We start from the raw sequence: 20762 nt of genomic DNA, 5'->3' as shown, positions 1-20762 counted from the left end.
TTCTTAACCTGAAACTGTTCTTAACCTGAGACACCACTTTAGCTAATGGGGCCTCCTGCTGCCGCCGCCTGAAGCATCCTAAAGCAAAGTTCTTAATAAAAAAATTCCTTCCAGTAGCACCTTAAAGACCAACTAAGTTAGTTCTTGGTATGAGCTTTCGTGTGCATGCACACTTCTTCAGATACATGCACGTGCATGCACACGAAAGCTCATACCAAGAACTAACTTAGTTGGTCTTTAAGGTGCTACTGGAAGGAATTTTTTTATTTTGACTATGGCAGACCAACACGGCTACCTATCTGTAACTGGAACCAAAGTTCTTAACCCGAGGTAATATTTCTGGGTTAGTGGAGTCTGTAACCTGAAGTGTCTGTAAGCTGAAGCGTCTGTAACCTGAAGTACCACTGTATGCTATATGGTAATTTATGGACCTCATAGGTATCTAAAGCCATTTGCACATCACAAAATATGTACATCATAGGAGCCCACACAACACAAAGCACTGTTGCTGTATGTAGGTTTTATTTTATTTGTTTTTCATCTTAGATTTTGGAAATGTACATCCAGTTTTGTTTTCTTTAATTTTCTGGGGGCCCCAAGAGAGTGGGGCCCCAAGCTGGAGCTGATATGTAAATATGCCCACAACAGCCCTGCAAGGGGGCAGGGCGTTGCTCCTATTGCCATCTTGTTGTTTAGTCGTTTAGTCGTGACCCCCTGGACCAGAGCACGCCAGGCCCTCCTGTCTTCCACTGCCTCCCGCAGTCTGGCCAGACTCATGTTTGTAGCTTCGAGAACACTGTCCCACCATCTCGTCCTCTGTCGTCCCCTTCTCCTTGTGCCCTCCATCTTTCCCAGCATCAGGGTCTTTTCCAGGGAGTCTTCTCTTCTCCTGAGGGGGCCAAAGTCTTGGAGCCTCAGCTTCAGGATCTGTCCTTCCAGTGAGCGCTCAGGGCTGATTTCCTTCAGAATAGAGAGGTTTGATCTTCTTGCAGTCCATGGGACTCTCAAGAGTCTCCTCCAGCACCAGAATTCAAAAGCATCAATTCTTCGGCGATCAGCCTTCTTTATGGTCCAGCTCTCACTTCCATACATCACTACTGGGAAAACCATGGCTTTGACTATACGGGCCTTTGTTGGGAAGGTGATGTCTCTGCTTTTGAAGGTGCTGTCCAGGTTTGTCACTGCCATCTGCGGACACTCCTGCAGCAGGGCTGTCCGCGGATTCCCCAAAAGGGAAATGCAGGCGATTCTCCCCAGTTGGCCTTTTGGGCACCCGAAAACAGGCTTCGGTTGTCCGGGCTGCCTGCCAGGCTCCTTGCCCGCCCCGTCGCATCTCTCCTCCCCGTCTCTTTGGCTTGAGCCTCAGGCGCGGTCAAGGGGGTTCCCTTGGGCAGAAGCCCCCCTGCACGCGCCCCCAGCCCCAGTCTAGCCGTGGGGCTTCACGTGCACAGCGCCCGTCTGCACCGAGCAGAGCCCGCCAGCGAAGCATCCACGAAGTCTCCCGAGGAGCCCGGCAGTTGCCCGTGGGCGCGCTCCTCTACCCGGCTTCTAGATCTATAGGCTACGGGAAGCGGGCATGACGCGCGCCGGGAGCGTCGGCGGCCCGTCCTGCGCATGCTCGCCCGCCACGAGCGACTGCGCATGCTCAGCCGCCAGCCTGCCCTCCTCGACTCGCCGAGGCAAGGGAGACGCGTGTAAAGAGAACGTGGGAATGCGGGGGTGCGGGCAGGACGGGGGGGGGAAGCGTCCGGGGAAGGGTCTCCGGCCGGTGGGTGGCCAGAGGGGAGGGGAGAGGGAGGAGTCGGGGGTTTTCCCGGATGCGTGTCCGTCGGTTCTCACGAGCCTGCCGCTTCCCGCCCCTTCCAGGCAGCCCTGTTTAGGGGAGCTTTTAATCTCTGGTGAATTATTGTATTTTAATGTTTTGCTGGAAGCCGCCCAGAGTGGCTGGGGAAACCCATAAATAATAATATATATAAAAATATGAAACTAAGGTTGTTGGCCTCTAAGGTGCTATTGAACAATTTTAATTTTTAAAAATATATTTCGACTGCGTAAGACCAACACGGCTGCCGACCTGAGTAGGTCTACCTCTTTTTCAAATCCGAACCAGTGAAGGCGGTGAAGGTCCTGCGTGAGTGTCTGGAGGCGGTTAGAGGATGGATGGCGGCTAACAGGTTGAGGTTGAATCCTGACAAGAGCGAAGGACTGTTTTTGGGGGACAGGAGGCGGGCAGGTGTGGAGGATTCCCTGGTCCTGAATGGGGTAACTGTGCCCCTGAAGGACCAGGTGCGCAGCCTGGGAGTCATTTTGGACTCACAGCTGTCCATGGAGGCACAGGTCAAATCTGTGTCCAGGGCAGCTGTTTACCAGCTCCATCTGGTACGCAGGATGAGACCCTCCCTGCCCGCGGACTGTCTCGCCAGAGTGGTGCATGCTTTGAAGGTGACCCGGAAACTACAACTAATCCAAAATGCGGCAGCTAGACTGGGGACTGGGAGCAGCCACTGAGACCACATAACACCTACATATAAAGACCTACACATGAAGACCTACACTGGCTCCCAGTCCATTTCTGAGCACAATTCAAAGTGTTGGTGCTGACATTTAAAGCCCTAAATGGCCTCAAAGGCCCAGTATACCTGAAGGAGCGTCTCCACCCACATCGTCCAGCCCGGACACTGAGGCCCAGCTCCAAGGGCCTTCTAGCAGTTCCCTCATTGTGAGAAGTGAGGTTACAGGGAGCCAGGCAGAGGGCCTTCTTGGTGGTGGCACCCGCCCTGTGGAACACCCTCCCTCCAGATGTGAAGGAAACAAGCAGCTATCCTATCTTTAAAAGACATCTGAAGGCAGCCCTGTTTAGGGAAGTTTTTAATACTTAATGCTGTATTGTTTTTAATACTTGATTGGGAGCCGCCCAGAGTGGCTGGGGAAACTCAGCCAGATGGGCGGGGTATAAATATATTATTATTATTATTAAATTTTATCATTATTATTATTCCAGGTTCATCTTCCCGGGCACCTGCGAGAAGAGATCCAGGATGTCGTCAGAGCCCCCCGAGGGGCCCTGGGGCTGCCCGGCCCTCCGTGCCCGCCTGGAGGAGCTGTACCTGCCCCACGTGAGCGCCGATGAGCGCGCCCAGTTCTGGACCTTCTTTGAGCGGCTGCGACGGCGGCGCTTCCCCGGTGCGAAGGAGCCTCGGGAAGGAGCCCTCTTGGCTGAGCCCGGCCCCGGGGCGACGACAATGGGGCCCCCGCGGCCCTACGACCCCCGGCTGCGTGCCAACCTGCGGGTGCCGCGTCGGGAGGTGTCTGGCGTGGCCCCCGAGCGCCTGCGGGAGTTCCGCGCGGCCCTGGCGCACTTCTGGGACTTTGGCCAGAAGCAGAGCTTCTCCCGCCTGGCGCGGCTGCAGCGGGAGCGCGCCGCCCTGCCCATTGCGCGCTACCGGGAGCGGCTGCTGGCGGCCGTGGCGAGTGGGCAGGTGGTGGTGGTGGCCGGGGACACGGGCTGTGGCAAGTCCACCCAGGTGCCCCAGTACCTGCTGGCCGCCGGCTACAGCCACGTGGCCTGCACCCAGCCCCGGCGCCTGGCCTGCGTGGCGCTGGCCCAGAGGGTGGCCTACGAGAGCCTCCAGCAGTACGGAGATCAGGTGAGGCAGGGGCTCCTGAGCCTAGGGGGTATCTTGTTTGTGATGGTCCGGCTGGCTCATTTGGGATCTGTTTTGTTGTTCTGGGTTTTTCCCTTTTTGATCCTCCCTTCCTAGCCTCCTATCACCCCTGGGACCCACGAGGGGAGCTATCGGTGCTCTGTTTTCCAAAATTCCTAGTAGCTCTATCCTTTCATTTTTGAATAGATTTCTTTCTCTAAAAATAAAATTTATCAGGTTATGATCTAGAAACGTGACTCCACCCACATCAGCTTCTCATGACGGCCTTTACTAAAGCAAAAAGGCTAATTGGACAGCGTCTGAAGGACTTAGGAGCAACAGAACAATCTGGCCATTATAAAGAAACTCTGTCCTTGGTATGCCTTTTCACCCCCTTCTCAGCTTGATTCCCTGGCACCATATCTGTATAAATTAACTATCCCAAAATACAGACGTGCCTTCACACTGGCCAGACTGGATGTGATGCCCTCTGCTGTACTTGAGGGCAGATCCCAAAAGATTCCAACTGAGAAACGATTCTGACCCTGTGAAGATGGCAATCTGGAAACAGTGGCTCATGTTCTCCTGTCCTGCCCCCTTTATAAAGATCTGAGGAACGAGATCATCACCCCACTCCTGCTCACCCTCCCCAGGCCGCCCATCTGAGGCCACGTTGTTCTTTCTTTTATCAGATCAAAATGATCAGACATCAGCAAAGGTTGCTAGGTTTATTGAGGGTGCAATGACATTAAGGGCCACTATCTGAACGATAATCTTGGCCATTGGATTGCCCTTTTTACCCATTGCTGTCTTTTTTATTTGTATATATTGCTTGTTTTATGTTGCTGTGGCCGTTGGCTAATGCGAATAAAGTTTACCTTATCTTATCCTGAGCATAGGCAGAGCGCCCTTTCCTCTACTGCATCACGTCCAGGAGGTTTCAGGTGGCCTTTTGGAAGAGGGATGGAGGTTAACAGGAAGATTTTAAGGAACTATTAGAAAGGACTCTCAAAAGCAGTAGAGATAGGCGATAATCAGCCCCCCCCGAACTTGAAGCATGGGAAGTCCCAATAAAAAAATTATCATTCGGCAGAATATTTGGATTATTTGATATGCATATGTAGAATTTGGAATATTTAGTGTGATTTGATTGGATTGTTAAAATGGAAAAGTTAATAAAAATGATTTATAAAAAAAAGGAAGAGGGCTGGAGCTGGGGAGCATGAGGACCCAGGAGCATGTGCAGAGTGCCTGCTGTCAGAGGCACCAATGCTTCCAGACTGGTGAGGACAGGGGGCTGGGTGAGATGGGCATAGGCCTGATCCAGCCCTGCTCATGGGCCGACGAAGTTGTTGAAACGGCTTTGCCTGTGGAGCTGGTGAGTCCCTGGGGGTCTTGTGTGCCCCTAGACAAGCCCCTCCCTCCCTCCCTCCCTCCTTCTGGCCTTCCTGGGTGCTGACCCCCTCTCCCCCCCCCCTGCAGGTTGGCTACCAGATCCGCTTTGAGAGCACTCGCTCGCCGGCCACGCGGATCGTCTTCCTGACGGAGGGGCTCCTCCTGCGCCAGGCCCAGCGCGACCCCTCCCTGCCCGGCTACCGGGTGCTGATTGCGGACGAGGTCCACGAGCGCCACCTGCACAGCGACTTCCTCCTGGGCGTCCTGCGCAGGATCCTGCCCGCCCGCCCCGACCTCAAGCTGGTGCTCATGTCGGCCACCATCAACATCCGCCTCTTCGCGGACTACTTTGGGGGGGCCCCCGTGGTGCAGGTCCCCGGCCGGCTCTTCCCCATCACGGTGAGGGGGAGCCCGGATGGGAGTGGGGGGTGGGGAGGTTGCGGCTGCTTCGGGGGGGGGGGCGGATCTGTGGCTCATTTGCCTCAGTATCCCTGAAGGAGCGTCTCCACCCCGGGCACCGGGGTCCAGCTCCGAGGGCCTTCTCGGTGGTGGCGCCCTCCCATCAGATGTCAAGGAAATAAGTAACTATCTGACTTTTAGAAGACATCTGAAGGCAGCCCTGTTTAGGGAAGTTTTAAAGTTTGATGTATTTATTGTGTTTTTAATATTCTATTGGGAGCTGCCCAGAGTGGCTGGGGTATAAATATTATTATTATTACAGTCATGTCTCGGGTTACAGACGCTTCAGGTTGCGCGATGTTGGGTTGCGCACCGCGCTGAACCCGGAAGTACTGGAACAGGTTACTTTGGCTTCCGGCGCTCGCGCATGCACAGAAGAACGAAATTGCGCTTTGTGCATGTGCAGAAGCACCGAATCGTGACCCGTGTGTACGCAGACGCTGTGCTGCAGGTTGCGAAGGTGCCTCCCACATGGATCACGTTCACAACCCCAGCGTCCACTGTATTATTATTATTATTATTATTATTATTATTATTATTATTATTATTATTATTATTATTATGCCTGGGGACCAGGTGCTCTGAACAGGCCCTGCCCCCCCCCCTTTCGACATAAACCTCTTTTGGGGAGGGGGGTTCTCTTGCAGGAGACTCTGGAATTCAGAGAGTGATGGGACAGCAAAGGAAGGCAGGAAAAGGCCGTGCCAGGAGAATGCTGGGGCGTATTTTCACTCCAGTTTCTTATTCCCAGGGCTAGATGACTTTTGGTTCCCTTCCAGTTGCACAATTCTCAGTTATTCATGTGTGTTGGGGTGTGTGTGAGTTTTTGCTCTCTCTCCTCGAACCCTTGCCCTTTGACTGCCCCTTCCACAACTTCCTGATTTCTGCCCTATCTCCGGAAACCGCCCCTGTGTCTCCCCAGCTTCACTTCTGCAACGTTGAGGGCTAGGAACTTGCGGTGTGTGGCAATGGTTGTGTCGTGGTTAAGAGCGCCGGAGGCCTGGGCTCAGATCCACCCATTTGGGCATGCTGCCTCTGCAGAGTTGTTAATGTGCTGGGGATTCCACGAGGAGGGGAGCGTGCCCCCCCTTGAGCTCCTTGGAGATGGGCTATGAAGGGAAGGAACGGCTGCCTGGCTGGGGAAGGGCCAGGCAGGGTCATCCCAGGCCGGCAGCATCTCACGGCTTGCCTCCTCTCTCCCCCCCTTGCACAGGTCCTGTACGAGCCCCCCCGCCCCGAGGAGGGCGCTAGCGGGCGCAAGGAGAGGCTGGACCCCCGCCCCTTCCTGCGGGTGCTGCAGTCCATCGACCACAAGTACCCCCCCGAGGAGAGGGGCGACCTGCTGGTCTTCCTCAGTGGGGTGGCCGAGATTGGGGCTGTTGTGGAGGCGGCGCAGACCTACGCCACCCACACCCAGCGCTGGGTGGTACTCCCTCTCCACAGCACCCTGTCCGTGGCCGAGCAGGACAAGGTGGGTGGGGCTTCTTTTGGGGGGTGCCCCTCCCAGCCTCCCAGAAAGAGGCTCCCTTGGCGCACATCGGTCGTTCCCCATGGGCCCTGGAGATGTGGAACGCCCTCTTGCCTTGCAGGTATTCGACTTGCCCCCCCCAGGAGTCCGGAAGTGCATCGTCTCCACCAACATTGCTGAGACCTCAGTGACCATCGACGGCGTCCGGTTCGTCGTGGACTCGGGTAAGGGGCGGCCGCTTCTGCCCCGGGCTCTGGGGGGGCAGCCGGTTTGAATGAATGAACGAATATTTATTGGCATCAGCAATAATGCAACAATACAGTATACAAAGAATGGAAACAAAAAGTCAATTATATAAAGTATATTTTGGGGTTTTGAATCAATAGTCAAACAGGTAAAGGTAAAGGGACCCCTGACCATTAGGTCCAGTCGTGGCCGACTCTGGGGTTGCGACGCTCATCTCGCTTTACTGGCCGAGGGAGCCAGCGTACAGCTTCCGGGTCATGTGGCCAGCAGGACTAAGCCGCTTCTGGCGAACCAGAGCAGCGCACGGAAACGGCGTTTACCTTCCCGCCAGAGCGGTACCTATTTATCTACTTGCACTTTGATGTGCGTTCGAACTGCTAGGTGGGCAGGAGCTGGGACTGAGCAACGGGAGCTCACCCCGTCACGGGGATTTGAACCGCCGACCTTCTGATCGGCAAGTCCTAGGCTCTGTGGTTTAACCCACAGCATCACCCGCGTCCTGTCAACATGGGGATTAGAAACTAGTAAAAGTTTGGGGGCTCTTTTGTTCGGGGCTTCCATCGTATTCCACCTGGTGGCAGGTGGGAGTCCTGTCTCGACAGTCTTCAATAAAGACCAAGGCTACTGGCTGCTGTTTTGCTCTGGGATTCCTGGCTGGTGTCCTTGTTTTTTTGTCCAAGGGAGCCCTCAGATTTCTCCATTAACAGTTATTAAATAGGCTGGCATGTCAACTGCCCCCTGGTTAATGTGACTTATGGGGCAAGGGGCCCCCTCTTCCTGGTCTCTCTCTGGCAGGGAAGGTGAAGGAGCTGAGCTACGACCCCAAAGCCAAGCTGCAGCGGCTGCAGGAGTTCTGGATCAGCCGCGCCAGTGCCGAGCAGCGCAAGGGCCGGGCGGGCCGGACGGGGCCGGGCGTCTGCTTCCGCCTGTACGCTGAGTCCGACTACGACGCCTTCGCCCCCTACCCCGTGCCAGAGATCCAGCGGGTGGCGCTCGACGCCCTCGTCCTCCAGGTGGGCAGAGGCAGGGGGCACCAACCCCTTCGCTCCGGGGGGCTGGGACCCACCTTCTGTTAAAATCTTTTTTTAAATTAAATTTCACGTTACAGATTTAAATTAACAGCATCAATTAGGATTCTGCTCCAGAATCTTCCCTGGTATTGATGTCAGACTGACAGCTTCTGGGTCATGTGGCCAGCATGACTAAGCCGCTTCTGGCGAACCAGAGCAGTGCACGGAAATGCCATTTACCTTCCCGCCAGAGCGGTACCTATTTATCTACTTGCACTTTGACGTGCTTTCGAGCTGCTAGGTTGGCAGGAGCAGGGACCGAGCAACGGGAGCTCACCCCGTCGCGGGGATTCAAACCGCCGACCTTCTGATCAGCAAGCCAAAGAGGCTCAGTGGTTTAACCCACAGCGCCACCTGCGTCCCAGAGACTACCTTACACTGCGTTTAAAACCAAAATCGCATTTGGATTTTAAAACCAAAATCGCATATTATCTTATATTTTGGAAAAGTACATCCAGTTTTTCCCCCTTAATTTTTTTGGGGGGCCCCCCAAGAGAGTGAGGCCCTAAGCTAGAGCTTGTTGAGCTGATGCCTAAATCCGGCCGTGGGTCTGACCCATAGCGAGTGGGAAGGCAGGCGACCTTCCCCATAGCTGGTAGAGCGTAAGACTTCATCTCAGGGTCGTGGGTTCGAGTCTCCCGTCAGGTGGCAGATTGCAGTGGGTTGGGCTGGATGACCCTCGGGGGCCCCCCCAACTCAACAATTCTGCGATTCTTTGTTGGAAAGGAGGGGCTGCGTCCTGCTGGGGGGGGGGAGGGATTTGGCATTGGGGGACGGTGGAAGAAGCCTCCCTCCTCGACTCTGTTCCCTCCCCAGATGAAGAGCATGGGGCTGGGCGACCCCCGCGCCTTCCCCTTCCTGGAGGCCCCCCCACCAGCCAGCCTGGAGACGGCCATCCGCTACCTGAAGCAGCAGGGGGCCCTGGACCCAGAGGAGAACCTCACGCCCATCGGGAGCCTGCTGGCCCAGCTGCCGGTCGACGTGGTGATTGGTGAGTCTGGGAAGGGGGGGCGTCTGTGCCAGTCACCCATGGGAGCCTCTGCCGGATGCCCAGCTCTTTTGATTTTGCTTTGGGTTTATGTGCTGTGGCGTTTCGGAGTGAGCATGTACAGAGTGCCTTGGGGAGACTGCCGGGGGGGGGGCTGAAAGCGGGAGCATCTCTCCCCCTCCCCATGCCAGGAATCTTATTCTGGGTGAGAGCCGGTGGTGTGGTTAGAGGGTTAGGCGGAGATCAGGGGGGACCAGAGTTCGATTCCTCCCACTCAGCCATGAACTTCTGATTTGATTTGATTTGATTTATTATATAACATTTAAAATACACTCAAACAATACAATATATACAAAACATATACAGTGGTGCCCCGCAAGACGAATGCCTCGCAAGACGGAAAACCCGCAAGACGAAAGGGTTTTCTGTTTGCGAGTTGCTTCGCAAGACGAATTTCCCTATGGGCTTGCTTCGCAAGAAGAAAGCCCATAGGGAAATCTCCGGGGACCTGTTTTAAATGCTGGCGGTGGGGAGCAAAGCCTTCCCCCCCCCTCCGGCCTTCAGAAGAGGTCCAGGAAGGCCGGCGGGGGCCGAAAGGCTTTGCTCCCCACCGCCAGCATTTTAAAAGCAGTCCGGGATAGCAGGGAAGCGCTTCCCGCTATCCCGGACGGCTTTTGAAGGCAGGCGGGGGGAGGAGCAAAGACTTTTGCCCCCCGCCGGCCTTCAGAAGAGGTCCTGGACCTCTTCTGAAGGCCGGCGGGGGCAAAAGTCTTTGCTCCCCCCTGTCTGCCTTCCCGGGAGAGCGGAGAAACGCAGGACCTCTTCTGAAGGCTGGCGGGGGGCAAAAGTCTTTGTCCCCCCTGCCTGCCTTCCCAGGGGCTTTTAAATCGCCCCGGACAGTGGAGAAGTCCTCCGCTGTCCCGGGGCGATTTTAAAATGCCGCCTGCCAGCATTTTAAGATCGCCCCGGACAGCGGAGAAGTCCTCCGCTGTCCCGGGGTTTTTTAAAATGCTGGGGGTGGGAAGAAAAGCCCTTGTCCCCCCCCCCCCAGCCTTTAGAAGAGGTCCGGGACAGACTGTCCCTGGACCTGGTCTGAAGGCGGTTTCCATAGGAACGCATTAATTGATTTTCAATGCATTCCTATGGGAAACCGTGCGTCGCAAGACGAAAAACTCGCAAGAAGAAAAAACTTGCGGAACGAATTAATTTCGTCTTGCGAGGCACCACTGTATTATATGCATTACCTTAATATATAGATTCATTCTATATCTGTCGGGAGATTTGCCTTATCCGTATGATTTTTAAGATATTCCTTAAATATTATACAGTGGTGCCTCGCAAGACGAAATTAATCCGTTCCGTGAGTCACTTCGTCTAGCGGTTTTTTCGTCTTGCGAAGCAAGCCCATTGAAGGATTAGCGGATTAGCGCTATTAAAGGCTTAGCGGCTATTAAAGGCTTAGCAGATTAGCGGCTAAAAGGCTCTTAGTGGCTTAGCGGCTTAGATAAAGGGGGGGAGCGGAAAAAAATCGGAACACTCGCAAGACGTTTTCGTCTTGCAAAGCAAGCCCATAGGGAAAATCGTATTGCGAAGCAGCTCAAAAACGGGAAACCCTTTAGTGTAGCGGGTTTTCCGTCTTGCGAGGCATTCATCTTGCGGGGCACCACTGTATTGTATTATTATATTATATTATATTATATTATATTATATTATATTATATTATTATACTTTTCAAGTTTATACATTTCCCTAATTTTACACATTTCCCTAATTATTGGCCATGAGTTCCTTACTGCCTCTCAGCCTGGCTTTCCTTGCAGGGCTGTTCTTGTGGGGATTAAGTGAGGAACGTTGGAGGAGGCGCTTCCGGGGGGGGGGGGGCGAAGGGGCTCTTGCTCTCTGGCTGAGGCTGCCCCCGTTTGTCCGCAGGGAAGATGCTGGTTCTGGGGACCCTCTTTGGCCTGGCGGCCCCCACCCTCTCGGTCGCGGCTGCGCTGAGCGTCCCCTCCCCCTTCCTGCGCAGCAGCAGCGGGCGCAGCGACCCAGACTGTGCCACGGCCCGCCGGCCCCTGGAGAGCCCCCTGGGAGACCCCCTGACGCTGCTCAACGTCTTTGACGCCTGGGTGCAGGTGGGTGAGGAACGCTCTGTCTCGGCCTGATCTGGGAAGAGCTTTTCTTCTGGTGGAGCCTCCAGCTCCAGGGGCAGTCTATCTGGCATCCTGGGGTTTTTTTGGGGGGGGCATTTGGCCAAGGGGAGAAGAGGATTCTGGACTGGATGGGCCTCTTTGGCCTGATCCAGAGGGTCTCTTCCTGGGTTTTTGTTTTGTGTAATTTTTACTAAATTTTCTATTTTGCATTTCAGAATATTCGATTAAGTAACCTTAAAATATCAATGACTTCCCTTCTTCACTTTCCATGGTTCATTTGGCATATCATAAATCCCTGCATATTTTACATAAGCTAAAACCATTCAGTGTTCCATTATTACATCCATCAAAACTTATTTACGCTGCTGAATTTATCTTAATGCTGCCCACGTTTGCAAACATACATAATTCCCCCCCATATATTCAACAAACATTTTCCAATCTTCTTTAAATATATCTTCTTCTTGCTCCCTTATTCTATATGTCAAATCTGCATATTCTGTCCACTTAAGTTACCAATCCTCTTTAGTCGGGACCTTGCTCGTTTTCCATTTTTTCGGCTAACGGAACATGGACCGCAGTAGCGGCATACATAAATAACCTTTGTTGACACCTGGGAATTTCAGTCTGAATTATCCCCAACGAAAAGGACCGGGGCTCTTCCTGAGTTTCTCCCGTCTGGCCTTTGTCCCCGCTTGCGTCTGTCTCAGTCCGTCCTGACGGAGTCGAATCTCCTTCTTGTCCGGCAGGAGAAATCGGAGAATCGGAGCGGATCCCGCCGTTGGTGCCGCCGACGGGGCCTGGAGGAGCACCGGCTCTACGAAGCCACCAACCTGCGGCGCCAGTTCCAGGTGGGTGTGAGTCTGGGAGAGGGGAGGACAAGGGGTTGGTCTACGTGGCCCCTGGGGTGCCCCTTCCCAGCGCACAATCCCTCTGTGTCCAGGGAAGCTGTCCGCCAACTTCATCTGGTGCGCAGGATGAGACCCTCCCTGCCCACAGACTGTCTCGCCAGAGTGGTGCATGCTCTGCACCAGGAGTCGGCAAAGTTTTTGTGGCTTCGGCCAGTTTCCCACATATGCTGCGGTGGGCCGGAGTGTGTGCATGCATGCGCAAACGCTATTTCCGGTGCAGAGGAGGTGTGCACTGGCCAGTGTCACGGAAGGCGGTCCCGGCTCTGCTCTGCGGCCGAGTGGGCAGGGGTAGGGGTCCATGGCACTAAATGGCCTCGGCGCAGTATACCTGAAGGAGCGTCTCCAACCCCATCATTCTGCCCGGACACTGAGGTCCAGCTCTGAGGACCTTCTGGCAGTTCCCTCACTGCGAGAAGCCAAGTCACAGGGAACCAGGCGGAGGGCCTTTTCGGTAGTGGCACCCGCCCTGTGGAACGCCCTCCCACCAGATGTCAAGGAAATAAATCTGACTTTTAGTAAAGGTAAAGGGACCCCTGACCGTTGGGTTCAGTCGCAGACGACTCTGGGGTTGTGGCGCTCATCTCGCTTTATTGGCCGAGGGAGCTGGCGTACAGCTTCCGGGTCATGTGGCCAGCATGACTAGGCCGCTTCTGGCGAACCAGAGCAGCGCACGGAAACGCCCTTTACCTTCCCGCCGGAGTGGTGCCTATTCATCTACTTGCACTTTGAACTTTTGAACTGCTAGGTGGGCAGGAGCAGGGACCGAGCAATGGGGGCTCACCCTGTCACGGAGATTCGAACCGCTGACCTTCTGATCGGCAAGCCCAAGATGCTCAGTGGTTTAACCCACAGCGCCACCTGCGTCCCCAAATCTGACTTTTAGAAGCCCCTAAATAATAACAATAAAATACTACTACTACTACTACTACTACTACTAATAATAATAATACTAATAATTGTTATTCTCTGCCAGGATCTGCTGCGGGACCACCGGTTGCTGGAGCCCCCCGCCCGCCCCAGCGACACCCACGCCCGCCAGAGCCGCCACCGCAAGCGCCGTGAGCTGCAGCGGATCAAGAGGGAGCACGATCGGGGGGAGGGGCGGCGGAGGAAGGTGCTGCGTCTGGAGGAGGAGGGGGGCAGCTCTTCCTCGGGAGGGGAAGGGGACCCCCAGCGCGGCGTCGACATCCAGGTGAGGGGTCCGGAGGGGTCCCTTCCCCTTGGGGGCCCGGCAGCCGGGCTCTTCCTCTGTTCCCCTGGAGCCTCCCAGTGTGGGGTCCCAAAGCAAGGAGGGATTGGACTCTGATTCATAGAATACACACCAGGCTTGACCAGCAAGACTCTGGGAGGGGTGCCAATAATAATAATAATAATAATTCTCTCCCCCCCTCGGCCCAGGTCGTTTTATTCACAAAAGAACTTTTGACACAGAGTCCGTAAGAACCAATCAGATTTCCTCTGAGCATTTCAAAACCCCCACGTGGGAGAAAGTCAGATCAGGAGAAATCCTGTTAACTACAAAGACTACCCTGAGCATGCAGAGATATCCGAGAGTAAATAAAACAGGACTAGGGGAGGGACGTATTCAGCAAACCCGGAGGTCTTAAGCAGCAATAAACAGGAGAGGAAGGATGGGTAGAATTGACCATCTCTTTGTGAACTCTCTTCCTGGCCCTGAGATCTCCCTCAAGATTAACAAACTACATCAAAGTCACCTCTTCACGTTCTGGCCTGGGGTGCCTGGGGCAGCAGCCGGCAGCCGGTCTGTGTCCCAGAAGGCTTATACGTGCTTCTCAGACATAGAGAAACGGGCAAGAGAGTAAAATGGCAGCAGAGATGGAGAGGCTGGTGGGGTTTGATCTGAAATTATTGCCAATGAATCAAACTCAGTCAATGCCATGCTTTCATCGCGGACACAATGGCTTGAGGCATAGCTCACCGTATTTTTCACTCCATAAGACGCACCTAGTTTTTAGAGGAGGAAAACAAGAAAAAAAATATTCTGAAAGGAACAGTGGATGTATGATTTTTGTGATTCCCTGATCTCCCTCCCGATCCTTTACCGATTAGCTGTTTCCTTTCAACACCCCCTTCCCTCTTGTGTGCCTTAGTGTCTTTTCCTTAACTGGAGCAGTTTTTTGCTCCTCCTTTTCTTCCAATTTCTCTCCTTATTGCTTTAGTCTTCCTGATTCCCCCCTTTGCAAGTTTGCTGTCTTTACCTCCCCCCTCCCAGGCAGCCTCCTTTATCTCTAGTGTCCCTTATCTCTCTCCCGATCGGCAAACAATCAGCGGCTTTGTTTCAACACCCCCTTCCCTCTTTAAAAATAAAAAGCATGATCTGCTTTTCGCCCCTGGGCAATTTGGCTCTAGGGACCACGCATTCGCTCCATAAGACGCACAGACATTTCCCCTTACTTTTTAAGGAAGAAAAAAGTGCATCTTATGGAGCGAAAAATTTGGTATAATTCCTCATAGTAATCCCATCTGATCACTACATCCCAGTCCAGAGGCAGTCTACCTCGGTCCCTAGGTCCGTGGGGATCTCTTCCCGCACCTCGGCCCCCCTGATCCTCCTGCTTCCCCCCCCCCAACAGGACGTCAAGTTCCAGCTGCGCCACGACGTGGCCGAGCTGCGTGCGGCCTCTTCTGTGGGGCAGGCCCTGTCGCCCGGCCGGCTGGCCCTCCTGCAGCTGGTCTTGGGGCGCGGCCTCTACCCGCAGCTGGCCGTGCCGGACCCCTTCAACCAGACCCGCAAGGACTCTGACCAGGCGAGTGCCAGGGCCCCTGTGGGTGGGGGGAGCTGGGAGGGGTCTCTGGGTGAGGAGGGGTCTCGGGAAGCAGCCCCCCACCCTCTGTCTCCGTGTGGGCGCCTTGCCCCCTGCCCCCACGCTGAGCCCCCCTCCTTTTTGCTCCCCAGATCTTCCACACCAGGGAGAAGGTGGGGGTCGTCCTCCACCCCACCAGCGTCTTTTCTGCCTCCCCAGAGCTGCTGCAGCCAGCACAGGAAAGGGGTGCGGAACGTGGGGGGCAGAGAGGTAAGAGGGTGCCCACTGCCGCCCCCCCTCAGCATCTGGGGACTCTCAGCATCTTTTCCCCTGGGCCAGGGGAGACCTGGGGGGGGCAGAGTGGGGCGGGGCATGATCCTGTACTGGGTGGGAATGAGCAAACTCAGCTGTGGGGAAAGGTTGGAGCCAGGGCTGCGAGTGCGAGTTTGATTGAAGCGGGAATTGAAGTGGGTGGTCGATTCCTGGAGGTTTTTAGGGGGGGTGTCCCTTCCACCTCTGCAGTTTTTAAGCAGAGGCCGGGGGCCCACCTGCCATGGATGCAAAGCCGGGGGTTGAGATGGATGCCCCCTTGGGGTCCCTTCCAGCCCCACGGCCATGCTGTTCTGAGCGCCTGCTCTGTCGGACCCATCCAGCTCAGCCTCCAGTCTGGGGGAATGTTGGGGATAGTAGGAGAGGATATATTGATGAAATATTATCCTTCTTCACTCACACTGGTGAGTCAGTAGCAGAGTACATCCCCCAGTGTATAGCAGGAAACTAGGTGGTAGATTCGTTTGAATCTCTTGAGTTACGCCAGGCATAGGCAAACTCAGCCCTCCAGTTGTTTTGGGACTACAACTCCCATCATCCCTAGCTAACAGGACCAGAGGTCAGGGATGATGGGAGGTGTAGTCCCAAAACATCTGGAGGGAAGAGTTTGCCTATGCCTGAAGTTAAGCATTCCAGTCTGGCTTTGTCCAGATTGGGTTTTGTTCCTGTTAAATTTCCTTTTCCTCCCTCCTAACAAGAATAAAGGCACAACAATCTTCTTTAAAAGTAATGATAATAAGTTTACTCACATTCAGTTCACAGTTGGTTCCCTAGAGGAAGACTTCAGCTTGTAGTTACAGAAGAGAGTTCATTCCATATGGGGACTGAGCCCATGTGCTGCTGGCTGAGAGCCTGCAGACAGCAAAAGACATCTAGGTGGACTAAAGCAAAGAAGAAGGGAAGGTGGCTGCGTGACCAGCCCTGTTATGGGGTCTTCCAGCCCATCTAGTCCAGCAGCCCGTTCTCACCTTGTGGTCAAATACCCACAAGAACCTAGGAAGTGAGATAGACTGCCTCTGGACATGGAAGCTCCATGAGAACGTGAAAGGAGCTTGCTGGGGCCGAGGGTGGGGCAGCCTGTGAACCTCTCCTTCCCTCTTTCCAGATGCCAAGGAGGGCCTGAGCAGCCGCCACCAGATCCTGGCCTTCGTCTCGCTGCTGGAGACAAACAAGCCCTACCTGGTCAACTGCCTCCGCCTGCCGGCTCTTCAGGTGATCGTCCCCCCTCCCCCCGAGTGAGGGGACCCAGGCGTCCTGGCCCTCTCCCCTCCCCTGAAAGACCCAGGAGGCTTTTTGGCAGAGCTCTGGCAGTTGTCTGGCGGGGATGCCACAGCTGTGACTCCTGCCTTGCGGGGGTGGGGCTGGATGACCCCTGGGTGTCCCCTGCAATCCTGCCTCTCTCCCCCTGCCTCGCAGGCGCTGCTGCTCTTGGCCCGCTCCCTGGACACGAACGGCGACTGCACCCGCCTGGTGGCCGACTCCTGGCTGGAGCTGCGGGTTCCCTCCCCGGAAGCGGCCCTCCGCCTGCTGCGTGCGGCCCTCCGCCTCCGGGCTTCCTGGGAGAAGGTCCTGGACCGGCAGCTGGAGAGCCGAGGGGCCCGGGGGGAGGAGGCCCAGGAGGGGCGGCCCAGCGCCCGGCAGGTGCGCCAACTCACCCAGGAGCTGCTGGACTTCCTGAAGGCCGAGGTGTGTTGGCCGGCCCTGCGGGGCGGGCAGAAGCGGGTGGGGGCCGGCTGGGCCGGGGGGGGCATGTCTGTGGCTCCTGGCTTCCATGCAGGAGGCCCCACGTGGCTGGAGACCGCAGGAGGGGAGGTCGGATCCTGATTCCGGGCATCTCCCTAGAGACCCCAGGTGCAGCAGCGGGGCTGTTCTTACTGAGCCTCCAGATCCAGAAGCGGAGGGCCTTCTCGGTGGTGGCGCCCGCCCTGTGGAACGTCCTCCCACCAGATGTCAAGGAAATAAATCTGACTTTTAGAAGACATCTGAAGGCAGCCCTGTTTAAGGAAGTTTTTAATGTTTGATGCTTTATTGTATTTTTAATATTCTGTTGGGAGCTGCCCAGAGTAGGGAAGCCCAGCCAGATGGACAGGGTAGAAATAATGAAATAATGAAATAATAATAATAATGAGGATGATGAGGATGATGATGTCACCCGTTCTCTGATTCCCTGGCCAGCGAGACGTTCCAGGGTCAGGGTGACGGAGCGTGGATTTGGTCTGCTTTGGAGGAGACAGCACTGGAAATTTAACCCTGCCATCGTTTGATGCTTAATTGTATTTTTAATATTTTGATGGGAGTCGCCCAGAGTGGCTGGGGAAACCCAGCCGGATGGGTGGGAAATCAACTAACTAACTAACTAATTAGTAATAATGATTCCTCTTTTGCCCCCCCCCCCAGGTGCCCTACAGCCTTCGGCGCCTGATGCCCCTGGAGCAGCAGACCCTCTACGTGGGTCCTCAGGGGGCTTCTGGGGGAGGGGAGGTTCCCCCCGGCCTCTTCCAGGGGGTGGAGGTGGCCCCCGACAAGGAGAAGGGCGGCTGCAGAGTGGGCAGCTTCTTGACGTTCAACTGCCTGGCGGTGAGTTCAGGGGAGTGGGGAGGGGGCACCCAGAGGCCACGTAGCCCAACCCTCTGCGACGCAGGAGCGCTCTTTGTCCTCTGGGGGCGGGGGGGGGGCAGGCAAGGGGGCAGGCCGGAGCCTGGCTGTGGGGCGCGGAGCCTGCCCCTCCCTTGCCTGGGGGTGGGGTGGCGCCAACCCCTCTTGGCCCCTCCGTCTCCCGCAGGGCACAGAGGGCGACCTGTACAGCGACTGCCTGCGCAGCTTCTGGGCCTGCCCTCGCTGCGGCCTCTACATGCCCTTCACCCCCATGGAGCGCCTGGCTCACGAGGAGGCCTGCCAGGCCCCAGGCCAAGAGGGGGAGCAGCCCAGCCAGGAAGGTGAGCCCCGCGGGGGGAGCAGGGGGAGGTCGCTGGGGCATTTCCCCAAAGGGGTTGCAGTTTGGGGGCTTGCAGGGGGGTCTTACTTTCTGGGGGGCTGGGAGGGACTTTGTTCTCTAATAATAATAATAATAATAATTTTTATTTATACCCCGCCCTTCTCGGTTCAAAAACCGGGCTCAGGGCAGCTAACAACAAATTTAAAACACTTACCGTATTTTTCGCTCTATAAGACGCACTTTGTCCCTCCTAAAAAGTAAGGGGAAATGTGTGTGCGTCTTTTGGAGCGAGTGCAGGCTGCGCAGCTATCCCAGAAGCCAGAACAGCAAGAGGGATACAGTGGGGCCCCGCAAGACGAATGCCTCGCAAGACAAAAAACCCGCTAGATGAAAGGGTTTTCTGTTTTTTAATGCGCTTTGCAAGACGAATTTCCCTATGGGCTTGCTTCGCAAAACGAAAAAGTCTTGCGAGTCTTGTGATTTTTTCCCCTTCCCCCCCTATTTCTAAGCCGCTAAGCCGCTAATAGCCTTTTAGCCGCTAAGCCGCTAAGCCTTTAATAGCCGCTAAACCGCTAATAGCGCTAATCCGCTAAGCTGCTAATAGGGTTGCTTCACAAGACGAAAAAACCGCTAGGCGAAGAGACTCGCAGAAGGGATTAATTTTGTCTTGCGAGGCACCACTGTAGCTGCTTTCCCTGCGCAGCGATCCCTCTTGCTGTTCTGGCTTCTGGGATTCAGCATACTTTTTTCCTTGTTTTCCTCCTCCAGAAACTAGGTGCGTCTTGTGGTCTGGTGCGTCTGATAGGGAGAAAAAAATGCTGTAATTATAAAAGCAGCATAAAATACAGTATAAAACACGAATAACAATAAAATTCAAAATTCAGAAATCAGTTTAGGGGAAATAAGCATTAGACAATCTCCAGGGCTAGCTGGCTGAATGGGTCCTCCTTGGGCCAGCGAGGAGGCTGGGGGAGATTTAGCTGTGGGGTCTCAGAGCGGGTGAGGGAAGGGAAGGGAAATAAAAGACCAGGTTCTCTGCGAGAGAAGAGCTCCGGTTCTTCGTCCCGCAAGATTTTTCACAGCGCGGTTTGCAGAGAGGGTGAAAGGACCGCCAGAGACGACTCTTGGAAACATTCAAAATCAAGAATAAACCAAAAGCAGACCAGGATGCGCAGCCGCACTTGACACGCCTGCGGAGCCTCGTCTGAGCAAGGAGGTTTTGGGGCAGTGCTGTGAAAAGGCCTCCCTGATTTCAAGAGGCAGGGAGTTCCGCAGTGCAGGCACTGCCACGCTCAGTCATGGCGCTTTTACAAATGCAGAGCAGGGATCACGCGGCACCAGTCGCTGGATCGAAGCGGTGGGGGGGGGGATAAATATCTGGTGGGAGGTGACCTTGCAGGCAGACTGGTCCCAGGTTGTGAAGGGCTTTATATACCAACGGCGACACCTTGAACCCGGGCCGGGTGGCAAAGGGGCAACCAGCACAGATCCCTGAAGCGCTGGCAAGGCCTCACACCCGTCAGCAATCACACTGCAGCCTCCAGACCCGGAGCAAGGGGGGCCCCCCGCTGCACATTTTGGGGCGCTGTGTTTTGTGTGAGTTTTCACAAGTTTCTTGCTCCTCCCCAGAAGAGGAAACGGAGACCCCATCAGGCACCTCTGCCCTGCAGCGCCCCTACCACTGCCCCGCCTGCCAGCAGAGCCTCCTCCTCACGCCCACCGAGATCCTGCGCCACCGGAAGCAGCACCAGGCGCCCCCCTGACAACAGCGCCACTGGCGGGGGCCTCTCGAGGTCGGGGGAGCCTGGCATGGGGTCGCCTTCTTCCTCCCCCTGGCGCTTTCCCTCAGCCTCACGGACTGACCCCCTGCCCCTCTCCTTCCTACTTGAGCTGTGGTGAGCCTGGACATTTTTTTTGGGGGGGGGGCTCTTTACACCTGGAAGAGTGTAAATAAAAAGGTGTGGCTCTGATTAGAGAGCTGGGCTCTGCCTTGTGGCTTCTAGTGGGGCCACCCTGGAGCAAAGGGCCCCTCAATTCTCCCACATCCAAGAGTCCGTCTGGGTTCAGGAGCAACACTCTTCACCAGTGGAGAGACACTTGGGTCTTTCTTATTACTATTTTTTAAATTCATTTTATAACACAATTAAACAACACAAACGGAAAAACAAACAATACAAACAAATTCTTGTCTTGTCCTTATTTTTTCCAAACATTGTTAGGTAAGCTTCCCCAAGTCCCCCCTATCTGATTTTCATTTTCCTCACCTTTAGCAGTTTACATATATCATATTTTTAACCATTTTTTAATCACCCTTACTTTTACCATAATAATCTTCACATTTTATCCTTTACAAATAATACTATTTTAAAATACACTATCTTCTACTTCTAACCCTACAGCCTGT

The 20762-nt window shown here is 54.9% G+C and overlaps 1 protein-coding gene across 3 annotated transcripts; it reads left to right on the top strand.

The window, feature by feature from the left end:
• Window positions 1–1645: 1645 nt before the first annotated feature.
• On the top strand, window positions 1646–20540 carry DHX34 (DExH-box helicase 34). 3 transcript variants are annotated; one of them, XM_083516114.1, is made up of 17 exons: window positions 1646–1694; window positions 3002–3647; window positions 5127–5438; window positions 6712–6969; window positions 7088–7190; window positions 8008–8225; window positions 9099–9273; window positions 11200–11399; window positions 12167–12268; window positions 13302–13520; window positions 14923–15096; window positions 15246–15363; window positions 16529–16635; window positions 16840–17109; window positions 17821–18000; window positions 18206–18359; window positions 19988–20540. In XM_083516114.1, the coding sequence occupies exons 2-17, from the start codon at window positions 3039–3041 to the stop codon at window positions 20119–20121; spliced, it is 3333 nt and encodes a 1110-aa protein (XP_083372240.1). In that variant the 5' UTR covers window positions 1646–1694; window positions 3002–3038; the 3' UTR covers window positions 20122–20540. The 3 variants fall into 3 exon arrangements, with proteins under 3 accessions (XP_083372240.1, XP_083372239.1, XP_083372241.1); XM_083516113.1 differs by having other exon boundaries at window positions 1672–1768; XM_083516115.1 differs by lacking the exon at window positions 1646–1694.
• The last annotated feature ends 222 nt before the right edge of the window (window positions 20541–20762 follow it).

The sequence above is a fragment of the Podarcis liolepis genome (genome assembly GCF_965112155.1).
Source record: "Podarcis liolepis genome assembly, chromosome: 7".
Classification (NCBI taxonomy): Eukaryota; Metazoa; Chordata; class Lepidosauria; order Squamata; family Lacertidae; genus Podarcis; species Podarcis liolepis.
This window is presented reverse-complemented; position numbering and strand designations above follow the sequence as displayed.